The following is a 19,963-nucleotide window of genomic DNA, read 5'->3' on the forward strand; positions in this document are numbered from 1 at the left end:
AAACTATTTATTAGCCATCTATAAGGGGAGCCTTACTGTAAAGTGGTACCAAAACTTGATCATGTAATTCCATATGTAAATTGGAATGTTGTAATATAATTTTATAGTTGCATGGTGTGGATTTCTTCCTCAACTATAAAAAACAGCATTGTAATGTTAAAAACAAGAATTGTAAACAATATTGATCTGAAATGAAGTGGAACAGGTATTAAGTGAGCGGTCAAATTGTTGCCATTCAATAAAAAACAAACATGTAAGTGTATTTACACTATGATGAATTATCACGTAGAAACACAACAAATATGGCCAAAGACCACAGCAGACCACCTTCAGTCGGTTTAGTTGAAAAAAATGAACCTTTAAAGAACGTTGCCATCCTTTTTGACTCCTTTTTTTATTACACTTCCTGTTCTGTTCCTGTCTCTTATCACAATAAACCCAAAACAAATAAAGATTTATTCAGACCAGTTCCAAAATGCAATGTTATATGAAAGGCAAAACAGGATAAACGTTTGTTTAATTTTGTTTAACTTCTTAGATAACAAAAAACAAATGCTGGAAACTGAAACCATCTCAGCAACATCAACAGTTCCAACAATATCTGTGGAGAAAACAAAAACGAACAAACAAAAAGCAAAACTAAATATTTGGTGTTAAATACTTTAAATTTAAAAAAAGGAAAACCATGAGGCCTAAAGCCCCCAGTATACTGCCGCGTACGTCCATACGCAGAGGTACGCACAAACGTACGCAGAGGTACGAGCGTACCCCCCAGGGCATGTCCGTGCAAAGCTCAAATTTTTACGACCGCATACGCGTACGCTGTGTCACACAATAAACTGGCAAACGACGGACTGTATTGTATGCAACACCAATGTATTAAATTCCCCTTCTTCATCTCTGATCTGGCCTTTTCTTTTGTTATTTTGCCAAGAGGCAGTGATTTCTTCCTCCTCCGTTGATAACATGACTGAAATGGTGAGAAATGGAGGAATTTGTCACGAGCGAATTAAACTCAGGTCCAGCATGGCTGCGGGAGGGTCTGGAGATTTCCTGGTGGGCTGCAGAGCCAGCGCTCCCTGTTTTTTTTTTTTAAAGATCTTTTTATTAACATATAAACACAGAACACCGCTGTGGCTGAGGCTGCCAGCGCTCCCCCCCCACCCCCACCACCCCGACCTGTCAATCAATCCAGTAGACGTGTCAGCAAATGACCAATCGGCGACCTCAATTTGTCCCGAAGGTAAACGCCCCTTGTCTGTGAAGCTGCTCTGCAGCTGCTCGGGGTGTACGCTGGAGTCTGAAGTCTGAACCCTCTGCGTACAGTACACGTGTACGGACATACGCGGCAGTATACTGGAAGCTTAATAACATATATCAGACTGATTTCATTAGGTGTCTTGTTGATAGACTACACCTTTATACAGTGAGTGACACCACGAGAGGAGGTCCAGTTGGGGTTTACCTTTGTAAGCAGCTCTCCCCAGCTTGGTGATCTGCAGCGCTGGACTGAGAAGGTCTGCATCGCTGACGGTGATGAGGTCTTTTTCCTTCAGCATGTCGACACACTGCAGCACGACGTCCCACAGACTCTTCTCCATGCACAGCTGCTGCTGCTGCACAAACAGCAGTGTGCCATGCAGGAAGTCCTGAATCTGCTGCAGCGACGTGGTGATCTGCAAACACAAGACCACCAGCTCAGATTCATCCACTCACAAGCACAGAGCAAGTCAAACCACAGAGCTCAGACACGACGATGTCACTGAAAAAAGATATACAAACAGATCCAGTTTACTTGTAAACTGAACTTTTTATCGTCTCATCTGATCTGCGGCCACGTCTTGGACACTCGGGTGAAGAGAGGGGCGGAGCTGTCCACTGATCACTACCTGGTGGTGAGTTGGCTCCGATGGTGGGGGAGGATGCCGGTCAGACCTGGCAGACCTGGCAGACCCAAACGTATTGTGAGGGTTTGCTGGGAACGTCTGGCAGAGTCTCCTGTGAGACGGAGTTTTAACTCCCACCTCTGGGAGAACTTTGAACATGTTCCAGGGGAGGTGCGGGACATTGAGTCCGAGTGGGCCATGTTCCGTGCCTCTATCGTCGAGGCGGCTTACCGGAGCTGCGGCCGCAAGGTTGTCGGTGCCTGTCGTGGCGGCAACCCTCGAACCCGATGGTGGACACCAGCGGTGAGGGATGCTGTTAGGCTGAAGAAGGAGTCCCATTGGGCCTTTTTGGCCTGTGGGACCCCGGAAGCAGCTGATGGGTACCGGCAGTCCAAGCGACATGCGGCTCGGGTGGTCGCTGAGGCAAAAACTCGGGCATGGGAGGAGTTCGGAGAGGCCATGGAGAATGACTTCCGCACGGCTTCGAGGCGATTCTGGTCCACCATCCGACGTCTCGGGGGGGGAAAGCGGTACACCACCAACACTGTTAATAGTGGGGGTGGTGTGCTGCTGACCTCCACTCGGGATGTCGTGGGTCGGTGGGCAGAATACTTTGAAGACCTCCTCAATCCCACCGGCACGTCTTCCACGAGGAAGCTGAGTCTGGGGACCTTGGGTCGGGCTCGCCAATCTCTGGTGCTGAGGTCACAGAGGTGGTTAAAAAGCTCCTCGGTGGCGGGGCCCCAGGGGTGGATGAGATTCGCCCGGAGTTCCTTAAGGCTCTGGATGTTGTAGGGTTGTGTTGGCTTACGCGACTCTGCAATATTGCATGGACATCGGGGGCAGTTCCCCTGGATTGGCAGACCAGGGTGGTGGTCCCCCTATTCAAAAAGGGGGACCGTAGAGTGTGTTCCAACTACAGGGGGATCACGCTCTTAAGCCTCCCTGGTAAGGTCTATTCGGGGGTTCTGGAGAGGAGGGTCCGTCGGATAGTTGAACCTCGGATTCAGGAGGAGCAGTGCGATTTTCGTCCTGGTCGTGGAACATTGGACCAGCTCTACACTCTCAGCAGGGTCCTGGAGGGTGCGTGGGAGTTTGCCCAACCGGTCTACATGTGCTTTGTGGACTTGGAGAAGGTGTTCGACCGTGTCCCTCGGGGAACCCTGTGGGGGATACTCTGGGAGTATGGGGTACCGGGCCCTTTGATACGGGCTGTTAGGTCCCTGTATGACCGGTGTCAGAGCCTGGTCCACATTGCCGGCAGTAAGTCGGGCTCGCTCCCGGTGTGAGTTGGACTCCGCCAAGGTTGCCCTTTGTCACAGATTCTGTTCATAACTTTTATGGACAGAATTTCTAGACGCAGTCAAGGTGTTGAGGGGATCTGTTTTGGTGGCCTTAGGATTGCATCTCTGCTTTTTGCAGATGATGTGGTCCTATTGGCTTCATCAGATCGTGATCTACAGCTTTCGCTGGAGCAGTTCGCAGCTGAGTGCGACACGGCCGGGATGAGGATCAGATCCTCCAAATCCGAGGTTATAGTCTTGAGCCGGAAAAGGGTAGAGTGCCCTCTCCGGGTCAGGGAGGAGGTCCTGCCCCAAGTGGAGGAGTTCAAGTATCTTGGGGTCTTGTTCACGAATGAGGGAAAAATGGAACGTGAGATCGATAGGTGGATAGGTGCAGCGTCTGCAGTGAAGCGGGCGCTGTACCGGTCTGTCGTGGTGAAGAGAGAGCTGAGTCAAAAAGCGAAGCTCTCAATTTACCGATCGATCTGTTCCTACCCTCACCTATGGTCATGAGCTTTGGGTTGTGACCGAAAGAATGAGATCTCGGATACAAGCGGCCGAAATGAGTTTTCTCCGCAGGGTGTCTGGGCTCTCCCTTAGAGATAGGGTGAGAAGCTCGATCATCCGGGAGGGACTCAGAGTAGAGCCGCTGCTTCTCCACGTCGAGAGGAGCCAGTTGAGGTGGCTCGGGCATCTGGTTAGGATGCCTCCTGGACGTCTCCCTGGTGAGGTGTTCCGGACACATCCCACCGGGAGGAGACCCAGAGGAAGACCCAGGACGTGCTGGAGGGACTATGTTTCTCGGCTGGCCTGGGAACGCCTTGGGATTCCCCCGGAGGAGCTGGACCAAGTAGCTGGGACAGGGAAGTCTGGGCATCCCTACTTAGGCTGCTATCCCCGCGACCCGACCCCAGATAAGCGGAAGAAAATGGATGGACGGATGGGTGAACTTTTTGTAACATTTGGTTTCAAGCTCCTAGTTAAACTAGCAACATTTAAGGATATCGTCTAAATTATATTTAGAAAACTACAAGAAATAAATATAAAAAAGTTTAGTGTCCAAGTAGATCAAACTTCACAAGACTTCAAAATAAAAGACAAATAATAAATGAAAATCACCATGAGAGTGGTGTTTTGAACTACATGTGCACTTCAAGCTAATGTTTGGATTCAAACACACGAGCATAAATTAGAAACAAAGAATTTACGTTTAATCCGATTAGTGAAAGAATGAGGCTCAGCACGCCTTTCCCGTCATCGTGCATCAGGTTACTGAAACAGTTTTCTACCGGGGAACACACCAGTGCTTGGACCTAAAATAAAAAACATAAAGAGTTAGCTGGTTGGATTTTGACAACTATAATACAATCACTGCTAGTTTGATGCTGAAGTAAAATGTCTAAATGTCCAAAGTTTACTTTGGAGGTCAATTTTTTTTTAATGCTACAAACACACATTATTTAGATATTTTTTCCAAAAGCAAAATATATATTTAGATTTAACAAAACCAATGTATTGTTGAAATAGGCACATTAGCGATTAGCTAGGGCTGGACGATATGGCCAAAACTTTTATCACGATATATTTCTTAATGTCGGTTGATAACGATATAATTCCAACATTGATATAAACAATATAAAAGCCTCAGAAAAACTGTGCAAATAAATTAATGTTCACCTTTTATTTGTATTTAGCCTTCAGAAAATTTGAAATCACCGTCAAATAAACATAAAACTCTCAACTTTGTCAATATTAACACAGCTGGGGGTGTTGTTTCAGGGACACGTTGGCTCAAACTTTTATTGTGCTTCATCTTCTGACTCAGCATATTCTATCGAGTGGAACAAGTTAGATGACGACAAGTTAGATCATTTTGAAGTGAAAACTTACCACGCGTTGGAGCCTAGCCTAGCCTAGCCACCGCTGATTCCTTCAGGACTCGAGCTCTATGTGTGGTGTACGTCACCACGCACTTACGTAGATGTGTCGCGGCTTTTTCTGTTCAGGTTGAAACTGAAGCAGCCGCTTCAACCCAAACAGAAAAAGAAATGTGTCAGTGAAACATATATTGAAATATTGAAAATGTGCTTAAAACTCATATCACCGTTATTGAATAAAAGTGTATCATGATATTTATCGATATCGAATTATTGTCCAGCCCTACGATTAGCAGTAGCCACAACAGCTGTTTGAATATGCTGCTTAGTTTTTATGTTTAAAGCACCCGTTTTTTTTTTTTAATTTTTATCAAATAACCAACAAGAAAAGGACAAATTAATGTTTCGTGTATCACCACAGTAAATAATGTTTGTGAAGTTATTGTTTCATCTCAGGTCAGTTTTGACCCTGACATGATACATTTGAGTTTTACACGATAAATCGCGATATACGATATGTATCTCAATATTCAAACATCTGATAAGTTCATGGCAAAAACCAATGCAGACACGTTCCTGTTTTTAGTATTTTACATCGCCTTATGTAGCTGTTTTTGTTTTGCTTTTTAAAATCATTTCCTTCCATTTTTATTTATTTATTTATATGCTTTCTTTTATGATTTTCTACTGTTGTCATCATTCTTTGTTAAAATCTGGTCTCTCTTGTAAATGAGTCCTCGAGGCTCAATGAGACTAACCTGCATAAATAAAGGATGAATAAAAAATGTTAGTTTTCTTTTTTGTTGGCAAAAAATAAACACGTTAACGTTCGAGACCTTTTGAAGCTAAAACTTCTTTTCCTTAGTGCATTTAAACAAACATCTAGATGAAACAACAAATTATTTGCAGTTTCTCTAAATTAAACTTGATGTATGCCTGCTCGTATTACACAAATCTCAACAGACAGAATACTTAGAAAACTGAAAAATACAAAACTTGTATAAACATTTGTTCCGCTATCAGACTTTCACATCCTTTTATGTAAAGGCCACTGAAGAGAAGGAGTTACCATATTCTTGTCTTTCTCCTGCACAATAAGGATGCTCTCTCCTGCCGTGTCGATCCCAGCTCGACCCGCCCGCCCGACCATCTGCTTGTACTGACTCCTCTTCAGGAAGTCTGTAGCCACGTAGGGCGAGCGCAGGATCACCCTGCAGGCAGGACAGTGACAACAGAGAGGGATCATACAGGAAGAAGAAATTCAGTTTTAATGTGTTCAGTGGGTTTGATGCACCACAAATACAACATTTATATTATTTAGGCACGTAAACGTATTCCACACAAGGAAATGTAGGAGAAACCTTCATACATTGAGAGGAAATGCAACTTTTTTGCTGTATTTGATTAAACAGAAATCAAGTACCGTATTTTCCACCATACACGTCGCACCGCCCTATAAGTCACATCTGTCCAAATATGTCTAACAAAGTGGGAAAATCCATAAATATGTTGCTTCGCTGTATAAGTCACATCTATAATGCTTCACCGCTGACAACCCGGAAATGTGGGCCGGCAGTGTTGTGCCAAAAATCGACTGGCTGCCAAATGTCGGCTGCGGTTTGCTCCAAGCGAGTTAGACGAAGATGGCTGCTAAGGCAAGCTGACTGCATCATTAATAGTCACTTTTATCTATTACGAGACACAATGGCATGCCATACTCCCCAACTGCTATCTAGCAGCTGAAAATGATAGTGCTCAATATTTCCAGTCAGAATGAATGAAAACGGTCATATCTCAGCCAAAAACTGGTTTATAAATATGGAAAACAATACATAAATAAGTTGCTTTGGTGCATAAGTCGCAAGGTATGCAATTATGCTAAAAACTGTGACTTATAGGCTGAAAAATACAGTAGAAATGAAGAGGAAGACAGAATATGACATATAGCTGCACTGAGCGTTGTAACTGGCATGACGAAGGATTCAAAGATGTGTTGGACTGAAATGGAGAGACCAGCTGTGACCTCACCTGCGGGCAGGCAGGTTGATGCCTGCAGCCAGGGTGGAGGTGCATGTGAGGAGGCAGAGCACGCCGTCAGAGTAGGCCGCCTCCACTAGTTTCCTCTCCTCTGAGGTCAGCCCACTGTGGTGGTAGGCCACGCCGTACGGTACAACCCTCCTGAGCACCGGACACACCGAGCCATTCCCACTGTCCCTCAGCTCCTGCAGGAGGACGGTCTTCTCTTGCTCGCGGTGCTGCAGGAACTGCCTGCGAGGGAGAAAACAGGAGCTCTGAAGCAGTCGGTGCACAGCAGAAATCTGACGCACAATTGACTCACTCCTTCAGGTATCTGCAGATCATCCCTGCCACGTTCTCGCAGTTCTTCTTGGTGGGGCAGAAGATCAGACACGAGTGTGTTGGGATGACTTCGGTCACCAGAGCGATGATGTGATCGGGGTCAATCTTCTGCATCGCACTGGAATACTGCAGAGCAAAAAGATCAACGCATGTACGTAGTATGAAGTAGCATTTGAGTAAAATTGTGTGAATGTTTATGAAACATTCACACTGTTGTGATCCATTTTTATTCTGTTCATTTTTCAGCATCTTTCTCGTTCCACCATTTTTGTGCCATTTCAACAAATCATAAATCAAACGTTCAGTTCATTCAGGTGAAGGGTGCCATGATTTTGGTATTGGTGCAACTTTAGCTTTTTGAAATATTTAGCCTTTTCTGCCATTTTTTTTCCTCGTAGAAAATGAATTGAGCTCATTTTACATCCTTCACATCTTTAGATCTGTTTACAACCTTTTACTGCTCCTTTCACATTTTGTTCTGCTTCAGATTTTTTGTGCAAATTTTAACTTTTTTTCAGCAACTTTCAGCTAATTTCAGCTGTTTTGTTCTTCTTTCAGATTCTTTCTGCTAACTACAACATTTTTCTTCTTCTTCTAACTTCTTTCTGTTAATTTCAGCTCGTTATGCTCCTTTCAGCTCATTTTCACTAGCTTCTGGTACTTCAGCTACTATTTAGCTGTTTGATGCTAATTTTTGCCTTTTCATCTACGGTAATTCCATATTTTTTGCACTCGTTTAAACTTTTTTTTAGTCTAATTCAGCAAAAGTGTGCTCTCTCCACTTCATTCTGAAAAGTTGAAATTGGCAACAACAACAAAAAAAGCTGAAAAGTATCCGAAAAGGTTTAAACTACCAGAAGGAAGTGGAAGGAGCTGAAAGGAGTTAAAAAATGTGGAATTAGCTGAAAAAAATACATTTAGCAAAAAAACAACAAAATAAAAGCTGAAATAGTAGAAAAAGTTGAAACTAGTAGAAAGAAGCTGAAAATAGCATAACAAGCTGACATTAGCATAAAGAAGTTAACCTAGGCTGAAAGTAGCAGAAATTAACATGTAAAACTTGATTTTTCTGAAAACAAATAAAAAAAAACTAAAACATGATAAAAAATGTAGCTGAAAATATAGAACAAGCTTAAATTAGCAGAAGAAAGCAGACAGAACACGTTTGCTGAAAGAAGCAGAAATGAGCACAAAAACGTGGAAATGATCTTGAAAAAGCTGAAATTTGCCACACACAAAAAAAACTGCAGTAGATTAACTATAAAAGCAGAAAGAAGTTTCCCAGTGCGGGTCTTTCTCAAACATTGAGCTGGATCATTAAAACTTTATGACAACATAAACATACCATACCATTTTATTTATAGAGCACTTAAAACAGCGACAAGACCAACCAAAGTGCTGTACAGACAAAACAACAGGTAACACACAAAGCAAAAATACAAAATGAAGTAAATCAAAAATATAGACATAAAAACGATACAGATAATAAATATGATGACAAACCAGTGTGGAGCGTACAAGTTCAAAACACAGATCCTCTGGTGTTGAAAGCTACTGAATAGTAGTGGGTTTTTAAACGGGATTTGAAAACCGAGAGGGAGGGGGCCTGTCTGACAAGCAGAGGCAACTCGTTCCAAAGTCTTGGTCCTGCTACAGAGAAGGCCCTGTCACCTCTGCACTTAAGATGAGTTCCTGGAACTGTGAGGAGCAACTGGTCCGCTGACCTCAGGGAACGTGGTGGGACATACGGTTGTAGCAGATCAGAGAGATTGGGTGGGGGGGCGCGAAACTGTTCAGCGATTTGTAGACATACATACGTATTTTGAACTGGATTCGAAGGTGAACCGGTAACCAGTGCAGTGAGGCCAAAACTGGTGTAATGTGCTCTCTTTTGCCTGTACTGGTTAAAAATCGGGCTGCTGCATTCTGGACCAGTTGTAGTCGTGCAATGGAGGTCTGACTGATACCAAACAGGAGCGAATTGCAGTAATCAAGCCTAGATGTAATGAATGCATGTATTACTGTCTCCAGGTTCTTTTTGGACAATATGGGCTTCAGTTTAGACAGCTGCCTCAGTTGGAAGAAGCATGATTTAACAATCATCCTGATGCATGCTCAATAATCCAGGTAGAAAAATCCAAAAACGTTCAATCTGGTCCTCTGGACATTCAAAAAAACAAAAAAACAAAACAAAGCAAAAAAATATAGAAATGTTTCGTCTCTCATCCGAGAGTTGGTGATCGATGTTGGATCAACATCATCAGGCCAGGACTCTGCGGTCTACACTCATCTCCAGGCCAGTGGTCACTCTTTCGGGGATGAAGATGTTCACATCCTGGACAGAGAGGAACGATGGTTTGAGAGAGGAGTAAAGGAGGCCATCTTTGTGAAAAGAAATCGTCCATCATTAAACAGGGGTGGACGCCTCCGGGTTCAACTGTCCCCCTCTTACAATGCTGTGATTGCTAGTATCACTCAGCCCTCTGTGAACAGTAAACAGCCATCAGTGTGCTAATGATCCATTGTTAGGCTGATGGTCCTTCTTGAGCATGTGAGCAGCTGGTTTTGGTTGTCAGCAGCAAAACTGATTGATCCACTCTGAGAAGGTGCTATTTAAGAGACTGAGCTGAATACAGCACCTCAGACTGAGGAAGTCTCTCGGATGAGAGACGAAACGTTTCTATATTTTTTTGCTTTGTTTTGTTTTTTTGAATGTCCAGAGGACCAGATTGAACTTTTTTGGATTTAACAATCATGTTTACATGATTGTTAAGTTTCAGGGAAGGGTCCATTATCACTCCCAGATTAGTGACTCTTTGTTTTTCTGACAGGGTTAGAGTGGAAAGGTCGATGCAGTGGTTTGTGATCGTGTCGTTGGGAGGGAACAACATGACTTCAGACTTCTTTTCATTGAAACTGGAGAAGTTTAAAGCCATCCAGTCCCTGATGTCAGCCAGGCAGTTGAGCAGCGGTTGAATAAAGCATGTACCATTGTGTCTTAGGGGGAAGTAAATTTGACAGTCATTGGCGTAGAAGTGAAATGGTATGTTATGTTTCCGGAAAATAGCACCAAGTGGCAGCAGGTATAAAGAGAATAGGAGGGGACCCAGGATGGACCCCTGCAGAATCCCCATTTAGCTCTGTCGCTGCAGAACTAAAATCCTTGATGGAGACACAAAAGGATCTGTCAGCGAGGTAGGATCCGAACCAATTGAGGGCTGACCCTGTGACGCCCACCCACTGCTCCAACCTAGCAATGAGGATCTCATGGTCGATGGTGTCAAAGGCGGCTGTGAGGTCTAATAGGACAAGCAGCACAGAATCACCGGTATCTGTGGATCTGAAGATGTCATTAAAAACCTTCAATAGGACAGTTTCAGTGCTGTGGATAGGTTTAAAGTCAGATTGGAATAGCTGATGGCGTGCTCCTCCAGGAAGCACTTCAACTGGGACTCAACTGTTTTCTCCAGTATTTTAGAAACAAATGAGAGTTTGGAGACAGGCCAGAAGTTGGACATGACTGAGGGGTCTAGGTTTTTTTTTTTTTTAAGGAGAGGCTGGACAGCAGCATGTTTAAAGGTTTTTGGCACCACGCCAGTGGATAAACTACTGTTTACTATAGTAAGAAAGGATGGACCAAGAGTAGGAAAAACCTCCTTTAGTAGTCGAGGGGGGACCACATCAAAGGGGGAACCAGAAGGTTTCAAGCTGCACATGACCTGCTCTAGAGAAGATACAGAGTGATGGGTTCAAAATGGTCAAATGGAGCTACAGATTGAGGTGGGATGGATGGATCATGAGTAGGAGGGGAAATGAGAGCCAAAAAGAAATGTAAGAAGTTCTCGCACAGCTCAGTCGAGGCTTCCAGAGGTGATGGTTCAGTGAGGTGGAACATGTACTCAACAATCACATTAAACTAATTTTGTGCCAATTTCTACTTATTTAAACCTAATTCAGCAAATATATGTTCTCTCTGCTTTATTTTGCAAACTTAAGGCTTTTTCTTCCATTTCAGCATGTTTTAAGCTAATTTCAGCTGTTTTTCAACACGTTCTTCAATAATAAGCATTCACACTGCATTTTCACAGGATATACAACTTCTCTAGTTCTTTTTGTACAGTTTGACAAAAAGTTTCTCAAAATCCTCTTCCAGTATTGTGCAAAAGTATCCATCCATGTTTCCCTTTGTATCTTGCTTTAAGAAGCCAGACTTTATTTAATATCAAGTGAATTTGAGCAAAAGGTTCCTGGTCTTTTTGAAAGTCTTTCAAACATTTTTATAGAACATTGGCTGCTTTTCCACTCAGTCTTTTTCAAGTTGTAGAAATCATCGTGAGAATCCTTTTTTAAAATGATAAAAATATACTTTAAGAAGTTTGGAAACACTCATTAAAAGGTTGCAAACTTTCATGTGCCCAATGTTTTATATATTTTTGCTACGAGCATGTGAAAAGTCATCTAATATAACAATATTACAAAGTGATCAAAATAAACGGTAGCACTCGGGAAGCTCTGGTTGCTGAAAGGTAAGATTGAACTTACTTTAAAGTTCAGCAGTCGTGAGAATCTGAAGCAGTTCTCTTCCTTTGGGTCGACTTCATAGATCGTATCGTTTACTTTAACATATTCTTTCAGCTGAACCTGAAAAATGGAAGAGTTTACAGCCGTTCACCAAAGATTCACAGATTTCTTTTTCAGTTTGGCATTATTCTAAAACACCAGTCTAGCTGACAGTAACAAATCTGGAAGTGTTGCACCTAATCCCCTTAGAATTTATCCGATAGGTCTATTAAAATATGCACCTGTACCCGAAGCTCTGGTAAAAGCTGAATGTTTGCTCTGTCACTTACAGGCCTGAAGTCATTTGTGTAGTTTTCAGCCTTCAGAAACGTCTGCAGATCTTTAATATTTCCCAGAGTGGCACTCATTCCAACAATCTGCGTTGTTTCTGGACAAACACGGAGCAGCGTTGTTCATTTTACACACACAGGTTGACATGGCTGAAAACCTGAAGGAGGCACTTACTGCTCATGTACTGGACTTTGGCCAGAGTCATTTCAATCACAGCCCCTCTGCTGCCATCACCCAGCATGTGCAGCTGCAGAGGAAACAAACAAAAACTTCTTTTAAACATCCTTTCACTTCAGATGGCATTCAATCAAAGAGTTTGTACCTCATCAACCACCAGCAGCCCCAGGTTCTCCAGCCTGTTGGTTTCTATAAGAGAGTTGACGAGGCTGTGGGCCTTCTCTATCGTAGCGACGTACAGGGACCTCTTGTTTCTTCTCTTCACTGGAGGAAACTTGCCCTTGCTGCCAGCGTACTCTTCCACCATGAAGTCCAGCTCCAGACCAAAGCTCGCTAACCCACGCACCTATAAAAATCGAAACCAGTTCCCATTATTTATCTCCAAATACAGTAAAAAAACATACAGTGAACAGGATTTATTCATAAAGTTGATGTTTTATAGAGAAAATGCATTTAAAAAGGTAATTCTGCGAAGAGGACAAATACGCTAAATAAAATAGTTTTTCATCATTTTCTTCTCTTCACACTGCACCACTACGAGCAAGGTTTACCCAACATTTGTTCATGTGGAACTCAAGTGCTGATTATGCTTTCTGTGAGATCAAGACTTTCATCCTTCACATGAGAAAAAAAAGTAAAATCTGCATTAGGGAGTTGAATGTGTTTGTAAGAACCTAACTCTTTACACAAAGTAATGGTAACGTGTAGCATTAGCTTAAGTCAGTGGTGTCCAAAACTTTTTCATGTGTGGGACAAAACTATCCAGATGAAAGGACTTGTGGGAAACAAAAAATGTGAATTTAACTCTCAACGTGAACAATATCTTGGAGAAAGGACAAACGTTTACTCATTTTGGTGGAGAAAGAGTTTTGAATTGTTTTAGATCCGAAACATTAAACGTATCATATCTAAGCTTATATTTTTTTTTATTATAAAAGGATTTGATTTGTTGGGTTTATGTTTGTTGTTTTCTTGTGTTTGGAAAGTTAATTTTAGTCTGTTCGCAGCAACAAAAAGTGTAATTGTCCTTTTAAAAGGGGTCAATCAGCCTTTTGGACCATGGACGGCCCAAAAGGCTGATTGAAGTTCAGAAAAATCGTCCGGCTTCAGTCGCTACAACAGATTCATAGAAGGTTTGATAAAGTCGATCAACTCGTATGTAGATGATACCACGTTATATTCATTTAAAAATGTCCAGTTTCCCCTCTTGATTATTTTATCAATTGCAATATTTAGCCAAGTTTTATGAATTATTATCTAAAAGTCTCCTCCTTCCTGGTAGAAATCAGTAAAGGTTTTTGGTGTTTTGTACCATGAAGTGAAAATAAAAAGATTATAATCAAAGGTTTGTATTTTGTTTAATATTGCTCATTTTGAGAAGATTGTTTTTCATCTATTTTGCTGATAAACCTAAACATTAAATACAAATAATTTGCAGAAAGTCTGCATTGACCTCTTAAGCCTGCTGGCTAAAATGATAGCATTTTTAAACTGCAGCGGTGGGCCACACAAAATCACTCTAAGGGCCACAAATGGCCCTCGAGCCATACTTTGGACACCCGTGGCTTAAGTGAACCACAAAACTGTTGATGGGTATTTGCTGTTAAAAGCAAAGATAAAAAAGGCAGGAGAAATTCTATTTTCTGCTTATAATATGTTCCTGTAAAAGTCAAGATTTATTATAAACAACGAAGAGGTCCCTGACTTTTATTCTCTTAAATAAACTGGTTTTGGTTTAAATGGTGTGTTTGCATACCTTCTCCTGCACCAGAGATATGTACGGTAAGATCAACAAACAGTCTTTCTTCCTGCAAAGCAGCTCCCTGAGGATGAGGATCTCCGCGACCAGAGTCTTCCCTCCACTGGTGGGCAGAGAGTAGATGAAGTTCTTCCTCTGCTCAACACAGTCCAGGTTCAGACACTTCTCCTGCCAGTCTGACACAGAAAACCAGTCAAAACTCCTCTACTCTGATGCATGATATAATATTCTGAAATAAATGGTGCTTTTTAAAATGGCCATGAAGTTTGAGCTAGTTGAGAAAACCAGGAGGAAACGAAGCTAAAAACTCCAACATGTAGCTCTAAAACTCATTTTTAAAACTTGTTTGGGCAAAACGGTGCAAAGCGAACACATACAGTTCCTTGTGAAAGTATTCGTCTCCCTTGAACTTTTCAACCTTTTGCCACATTTCAGGCTTCAAACATAAAGATATAAAATTTTAATTATTTGTGAAGAATCAACAACAAGTGGGACACAATCGTGAAGTGGAATGAAGTCAAACTTTTTTAACAAATAAAAAACTGAAAAGTGGGGCGTGCAATATTATTCGGCCCCCTTGCGTTAATACTTTGTAGCGCCGCCTTTTACTGCAGTTCCAGCTGCAAGTCTCTTGGGGTTTGTCTCTATCAGTTTTGCACATGGAGACACTGAAATTCTTGCCCATTCTTCTTTGCAAAACAGCTCGAGCTCAGTGAGGTTGGATGGAGAGCGTTAGTGAACAGCAGTCTTCAGCTCTTTCCACAGATTCTCGATTGGATTGAGGTCTGGACTTTGACTTGGCCATTCCAACACCTGGATATGTTTATTTGTGAACCATTCCATTGTAGATTTGGCTTTATGTTTTGGATCATTGTCTTGTTGGAAGATAAATCTCCGTCCCAGTCTCAGGTCTCTTGCAGACTCAAACAGGTTTTCTTCCAGAATGGTCCTGTATTTGGTCCCATCCATCTTCCCATCAATTCTGACCATCTTCCCTGTCCCTGCTGATGAAAAGCAGGCCCAAACCATGATGCTGCCACCACCATGTTTGACAGTGGGGATGGTGTGTTCAGGGTGATGAGCTGTGTTGCTTTTACGCCAAACATATCGTTTTCATTGTGGCCAAACAGTTTGATTTTGGTTTCATCTGACCAGAGCACAGTCTTCCACATGTTTAGTGTCTCCCAGGTGCTTGTGACAAACTTTAAACAACTCTTTTTATGAATATCTTTGAGAAATGGCTTTCTTCTTGCCACTCTTCCATAAAGGCCAGATTTGTGCAGTGTACGACTGATTGTTGTCCTATGGACAGACTCTCCCACCTCAGCTGTAGATCTCTGCAGTTCATCCAGAGTGATCATGGGCCTCTTGGCTGCATCTCTGATCAGTCTTCTCCTTGTTCCAGATGAAAGTTTAGAGGGACGGCCGGGTCTTGGTAGATTTGCAGTGGTCTGATACTCCTTCCATTTCAATATGATTGCTTGCACAGTGCTCCTTGGGATGTTTAAAGCTTGGGAAATCTTTTTGTATCCAAATCCAGCTTTAAACTTCTCCACAACAGTATCTCGGACCTGCTTGGTGTGTTCCTTGGTCTTCATGATGCTTTCTGGGCTTTGAACAGAACCCTGAGACTATCACAGAGCAGGTGCATTTATACGGAGACTTGATTACACACAGGTGGATTCTATTTATCGTCATCATACCATACCATACCAATTTATTTATATAGCACTTAAAACAGCAACAAGGCCAACCAAAGTGCTGTACAAAAGAACACAAACATGCACAGCAGACAGGAAAACATAAAATAGAAATACAGATACAAATAGCAGCAGAAGCTAACTAAAATGGCCAACAGAGTAGAGAACAGACAGGACCAAAACAAATCACACCGTGTTAAAGGCAAGAGAATAGAAGTGGGTCTTCAAGCGAGACTTAAAGACTGAGAGTGTGGGAGCCTGCCGGACACTCAGTGGCAACTCATTCCACAGTCGTGGACCTGCAACAGAGAAAGCCCTGTCACCCCTGAGCTTACGACGGGTTTCTGGGACTGAGAGAAGCATCTGGTCTGCTGACCTCAGAGAGCGCGGTGGGACATATGGCTGCAGAAGATCAGTGAGATAGGATGGGGCGGAACTGTTCAGTGATTTAAAAACATACATGAGAATTTTGAATTGGATCCGAAGGTGAATGGGTAGCCAGTGCAGGGAGACCAAAACTGGCGTGATGTGCTCTCTATAGTCATCAGTCATTTGGGACAACATTGGATCATTCATAGATCCTCACTGAACTTCTGGAGTGAGTTTGCTGCACTGAAAGTAAAGGGACCGAATAATATTGCACGACCCACTTTTCAGATTTTTATTTGTTAAAAAAGTTTGACACATCCAATAAATTTCATTCCACTTCACGATTGTGTCCCACTTGTTGTTGATTCTTCACAAGAAATTAAAATTTTATATCTTTATGTTTGAAGCCTGAAATGTGGCAAAAGGTTGAAAAGTTCAAGGGGGCCGAATACTTTCACAAGGCACTGTAGCATCTAAAATGTAATGCTGTTTGAACACGACGTTGAAACTGAACATCTGTGTAAAATTATTGTTTGTTAGCCAAAAGCATAAAGTGACAACGTTAGTTTTTATGGTTTGTGGATGAAATGGCAGATAGAGTTGTTTTTTTTAAAGGCTGTACTTTCTGAAAAGTTGATGTTCCTGTCGTCTAACAGACCCCCCCTGCAGTTAGTTTCCAGAAAACAGACTCACCATATAAGTTCTGAATTCCTCTCAGTTTGTGCATCAGCTCTTTTACTTTGCTGGGGAGTCCAAAGAAAGGTCCGAGGTCAGTCGTCTCAGCTGATATTGCCTCCATGGCCTGCACGGCGACACTGATCTCCTCAGAAACCACAGCCTCTTTCAGCACAGCTGTCCGAGAAACTCCAGGAGGAGCCGCGGCATTCCCAAGCATCGTCCTCTTCAGCAGGTCCGCCACGCTCCTCCTCGCTCTGCTGGGCCTCTTGGTTTCACCTTCTGCGCTTGTTTCTCTTCCAGCCTCGACCATCCTGCTGGCACTTTGACGAGGTGTGGACGTTTTGTTTTCATCCTGCAGTCGGCTCCTTTTCGTTTGTTCGTGAAATTGCAGCTGGCTTGTTGGTAAGTCCTCAAAGGGTCTGAACTCACCCAAGATGGAGTCAGAGAGAGCATTCTCACAGGGTTGTTTCCGCTCGCCGTCTTTAGACAGCTGCAGATTAGCAAAGTCGTGCTGGTTGGCTGCTCGCAGCCTCTCGTTTTGTTCTGCATCGTCCAACTTCGCCAAGAGAGAGCTGTCCTCAAGGATGCTGTCGTAGTCACCAAACAAATCTTCGCTGTCACTGCAGAACTGCCGGCAAAACACAAGAAGTTAGCCACAAACTGATGAAAACAAAGTATCAGCTTATTAATTAATTCACTATAAGAATTATTAGCAGTAGAATTACTTCAAAAAGTCATCAGTTATATTAGCACCTGACCCGAGTATTTCTTGTGGTGGTTTTATTGTACAAACCTGCAAGTTTTAAAACAAAAACACCCCGGATTTGTGTTCAGTGAGCAATTTATCAACATGATCATCTTAAATCTGCAGCAGCCTTGTCACCCATCTGAATACTACTCAGCTGTCCCTGAAACACAAAGATGGTAGTTCTACTGGACGATAAACTTAATTCAAAGCTGAAATGTACCTGGTAAGACTTTAGCTAAAGAACTAAAAACATTCAGCACAAACTTCAGTGGTTTCCTTTGCATTCTACCTACGGTGGCCCAAAGGTGTAAATGAACATTAGAAAAATACTGAATTACATTAAGCCAAACAGGAAGGTGTTTTTTTTCTTTATTAACAGCATAAAACCGAACAACAGAACAATATACTGTTCACACAACGGAGATGTGTGTACTGTATATTCTAAAAAAGTTAAGTCTGGTCCTCTGGACGTTCAAAAAACAACAACAGAAAAAAAATTGTAGAAACGTTTCATCTCTCATCCGAAGGACTTCCTCAGTCTGAGGTGCTGTATTCAGCTCAGTCTCTTAAATAGCACCTTCTCAGAGTGGATCAACCAGTTTGCTGCTGACAACCAAAACCAGCTGCTCACATGCTCAAGAAGGACCATCAGCCTAACAATGGATCATTAGCACACTGATGGCTGTTTACTATTCACAGGGGCTGAGTGATACTAACAATAACAGCATTGTAAGAGGGGGACAGTTGAACCCGGAGGCCTCCAGAGGACCTGACTTAACTATTTTAGATTTTTCTACCTGGATTATTGAGCATGCATCAGGATGTACTGTAAATTGTTCTGTTTTTCGGTTTTATGCTGTTAATAAAGTAAAAAAAAAAAACCTTCCTGTTTGGCTTTATGTAATTCTGTTTTTTCAAATGTTGTTCACACACCTTGGGGTCACCGTATCCTACAGCTGATAGATGCTGAATGAACTGGTGGGATCTCCTCCTGCCATAGTAGCATACGTATAATCATGGCTGTTGCTCCATGTTTGTTATCCCGATGCTGCTCCGATATGACACGCTGCGGCACATGCAGACATTACAGCAATGAGTCACCACCTTCAGATGATATTAAGTAAATAAACATCACAAATAACTTGTTGATGGCAAACATTGATTGATTGCACTCTTATATGTTGGTGTAAATGAAAAAAAAAAAAAAGCAGCTAGAAAAACAAAACAACTGGACCTATATTCTGAAGTTAAAGATGTTTTGCTTCCAAAAAGCTTCACGAATGGGAAGTGAAACATTTTCAACAACTTTAAAACATACGACCATTTTCTTTTCTTTTAAATTTTTTTTTTGCATTTGTACAGATTATTAAATTTTACTACATGAAGCCTAATAAGCTACTGACCGCATGAACCAGAAACCAAGTTTTTACGTGTACATCCAAGGAAAGTGCTTCTTCACCTGTTGAAGAAATAGGATATCCCAACAATATGACTGCATCACACAAGCTGTTATCTAGTAATGTCATGTTTGGTCACAGAACTGCTACTTAAATATTATCATCAGTGTAGTTTCATCAATAGTATTGTCAACACAATGCCATTACATTGGGAAAATTGAAGCTGTCTTTAAGCTGAAACTGACATCAAATTATGTGTTGATAATGACTTGAGTGCAATTTACCAAAGAGGCTTTGTTTGCAACAAACCATCCAAAATATGGTCCTTAATAAACCAGAACAGAGACAAATCATTCATATTTAATCAGCTGTTTTATCTCCCTCTCTCCTGCAGGATATTTTGTTTTTACAATCAAATAATTGAAAGTAAGGGGACAAACCTCCGCAGCCCGACTATCCGTCATGATGCTGTTGGGGGGACATGTCCCTGGTCCGAGGCGTCCCTCTTTCTTCCGGACAGGGGTCAGGTGAGTCTTCAGAATGCTTCGCGACCTCTTTCTCGCGCAAACTCGTTTTATTTTGACGTCGAGCCTCCCGGAATTCATTCCTGTCCGGGTTCAACCAGAACTTGCAACAACTTTACATTGTGACACAAAGCTAACCAACACGGATCCCAGAGCAGCACAAACTAACCTTAAGTTTAACGTTGCCATCTTCAGAGCGGGCTAGCTTATTGCACTCTTACCCTGCACTCATTCTTTAGTTTCAGTCTGCAAATAAACAACTATAGCTGACTCACAAACGCTCATTACATACGGGAATTGGCTTCTTTGACAAAAAAAAAGAGTGTATCTGTGAGCAATCATCAGACAGCGACAAC

At 42.3% G+C, this 19,963-nt stretch overlaps 1 protein-coding gene across 1 annotated transcript in view; it reads right to left on the bottom strand.

Moving 5' to 3' along the window:
• The window catches only part of helq (helicase, POLQ like), a 23,859-nt gene extending 4,058 nt beyond the window's left edge, over nt 1-19,801 (bottom strand). Inside the window, exons 1-12 of the mRNA XM_037692622.1 lie at nt 19,524-19,801; nt 16,954-17,566; nt 14,189-14,367; nt 12,578-12,778; nt 12,430-12,502; nt 12,255-12,352; nt 11,947-12,045; nt 7,385-7,530; nt 7,075-7,314; nt 6,116-6,257; nt 4,378-4,482; nt 1,466-1,676 (exon numbers count right to left, since the gene is read on the bottom strand). Of these exons, the coding sequence (XP_037548550.1) occupies nt 1,466-1,676; nt 4,378-4,482; nt 6,116-6,257; nt 7,075-7,314; nt 7,385-7,530; nt 11,947-12,045; nt 12,255-12,352; nt 12,430-12,502; nt 12,578-12,778; nt 14,189-14,367; nt 16,954-17,566; nt 19,524-19,688 (2,272 nt within the window). The 5' untranslated portion in view covers nt 19,689-19,801. The remainder of the gene's footprint in view (nt 1-1,465; nt 1,677-4,377; nt 4,483-6,115; nt 6,258-7,074; nt 7,315-7,384; nt 7,531-11,946; nt 12,046-12,254; nt 12,353-12,429; nt 12,503-12,577; nt 12,779-14,188; nt 14,368-16,953; nt 17,567-19,523) is intronic.
• Between the last annotated feature and the right edge of the window lie 162 nt (nt 19,802-19,963).

Source organism: Nematolebias whitei, chromosome 18 (genome assembly GCF_014905685.2).
Source record: "Nematolebias whitei isolate Nwh7 chromosome 18, NemWhi1, whole genome shotgun sequence".
NCBI classification, from domain to species: domain Eukaryota; kingdom Metazoa; phylum Chordata; class Actinopteri; order Cyprinodontiformes; family Rivulidae; genus Nematolebias; species Nematolebias whitei.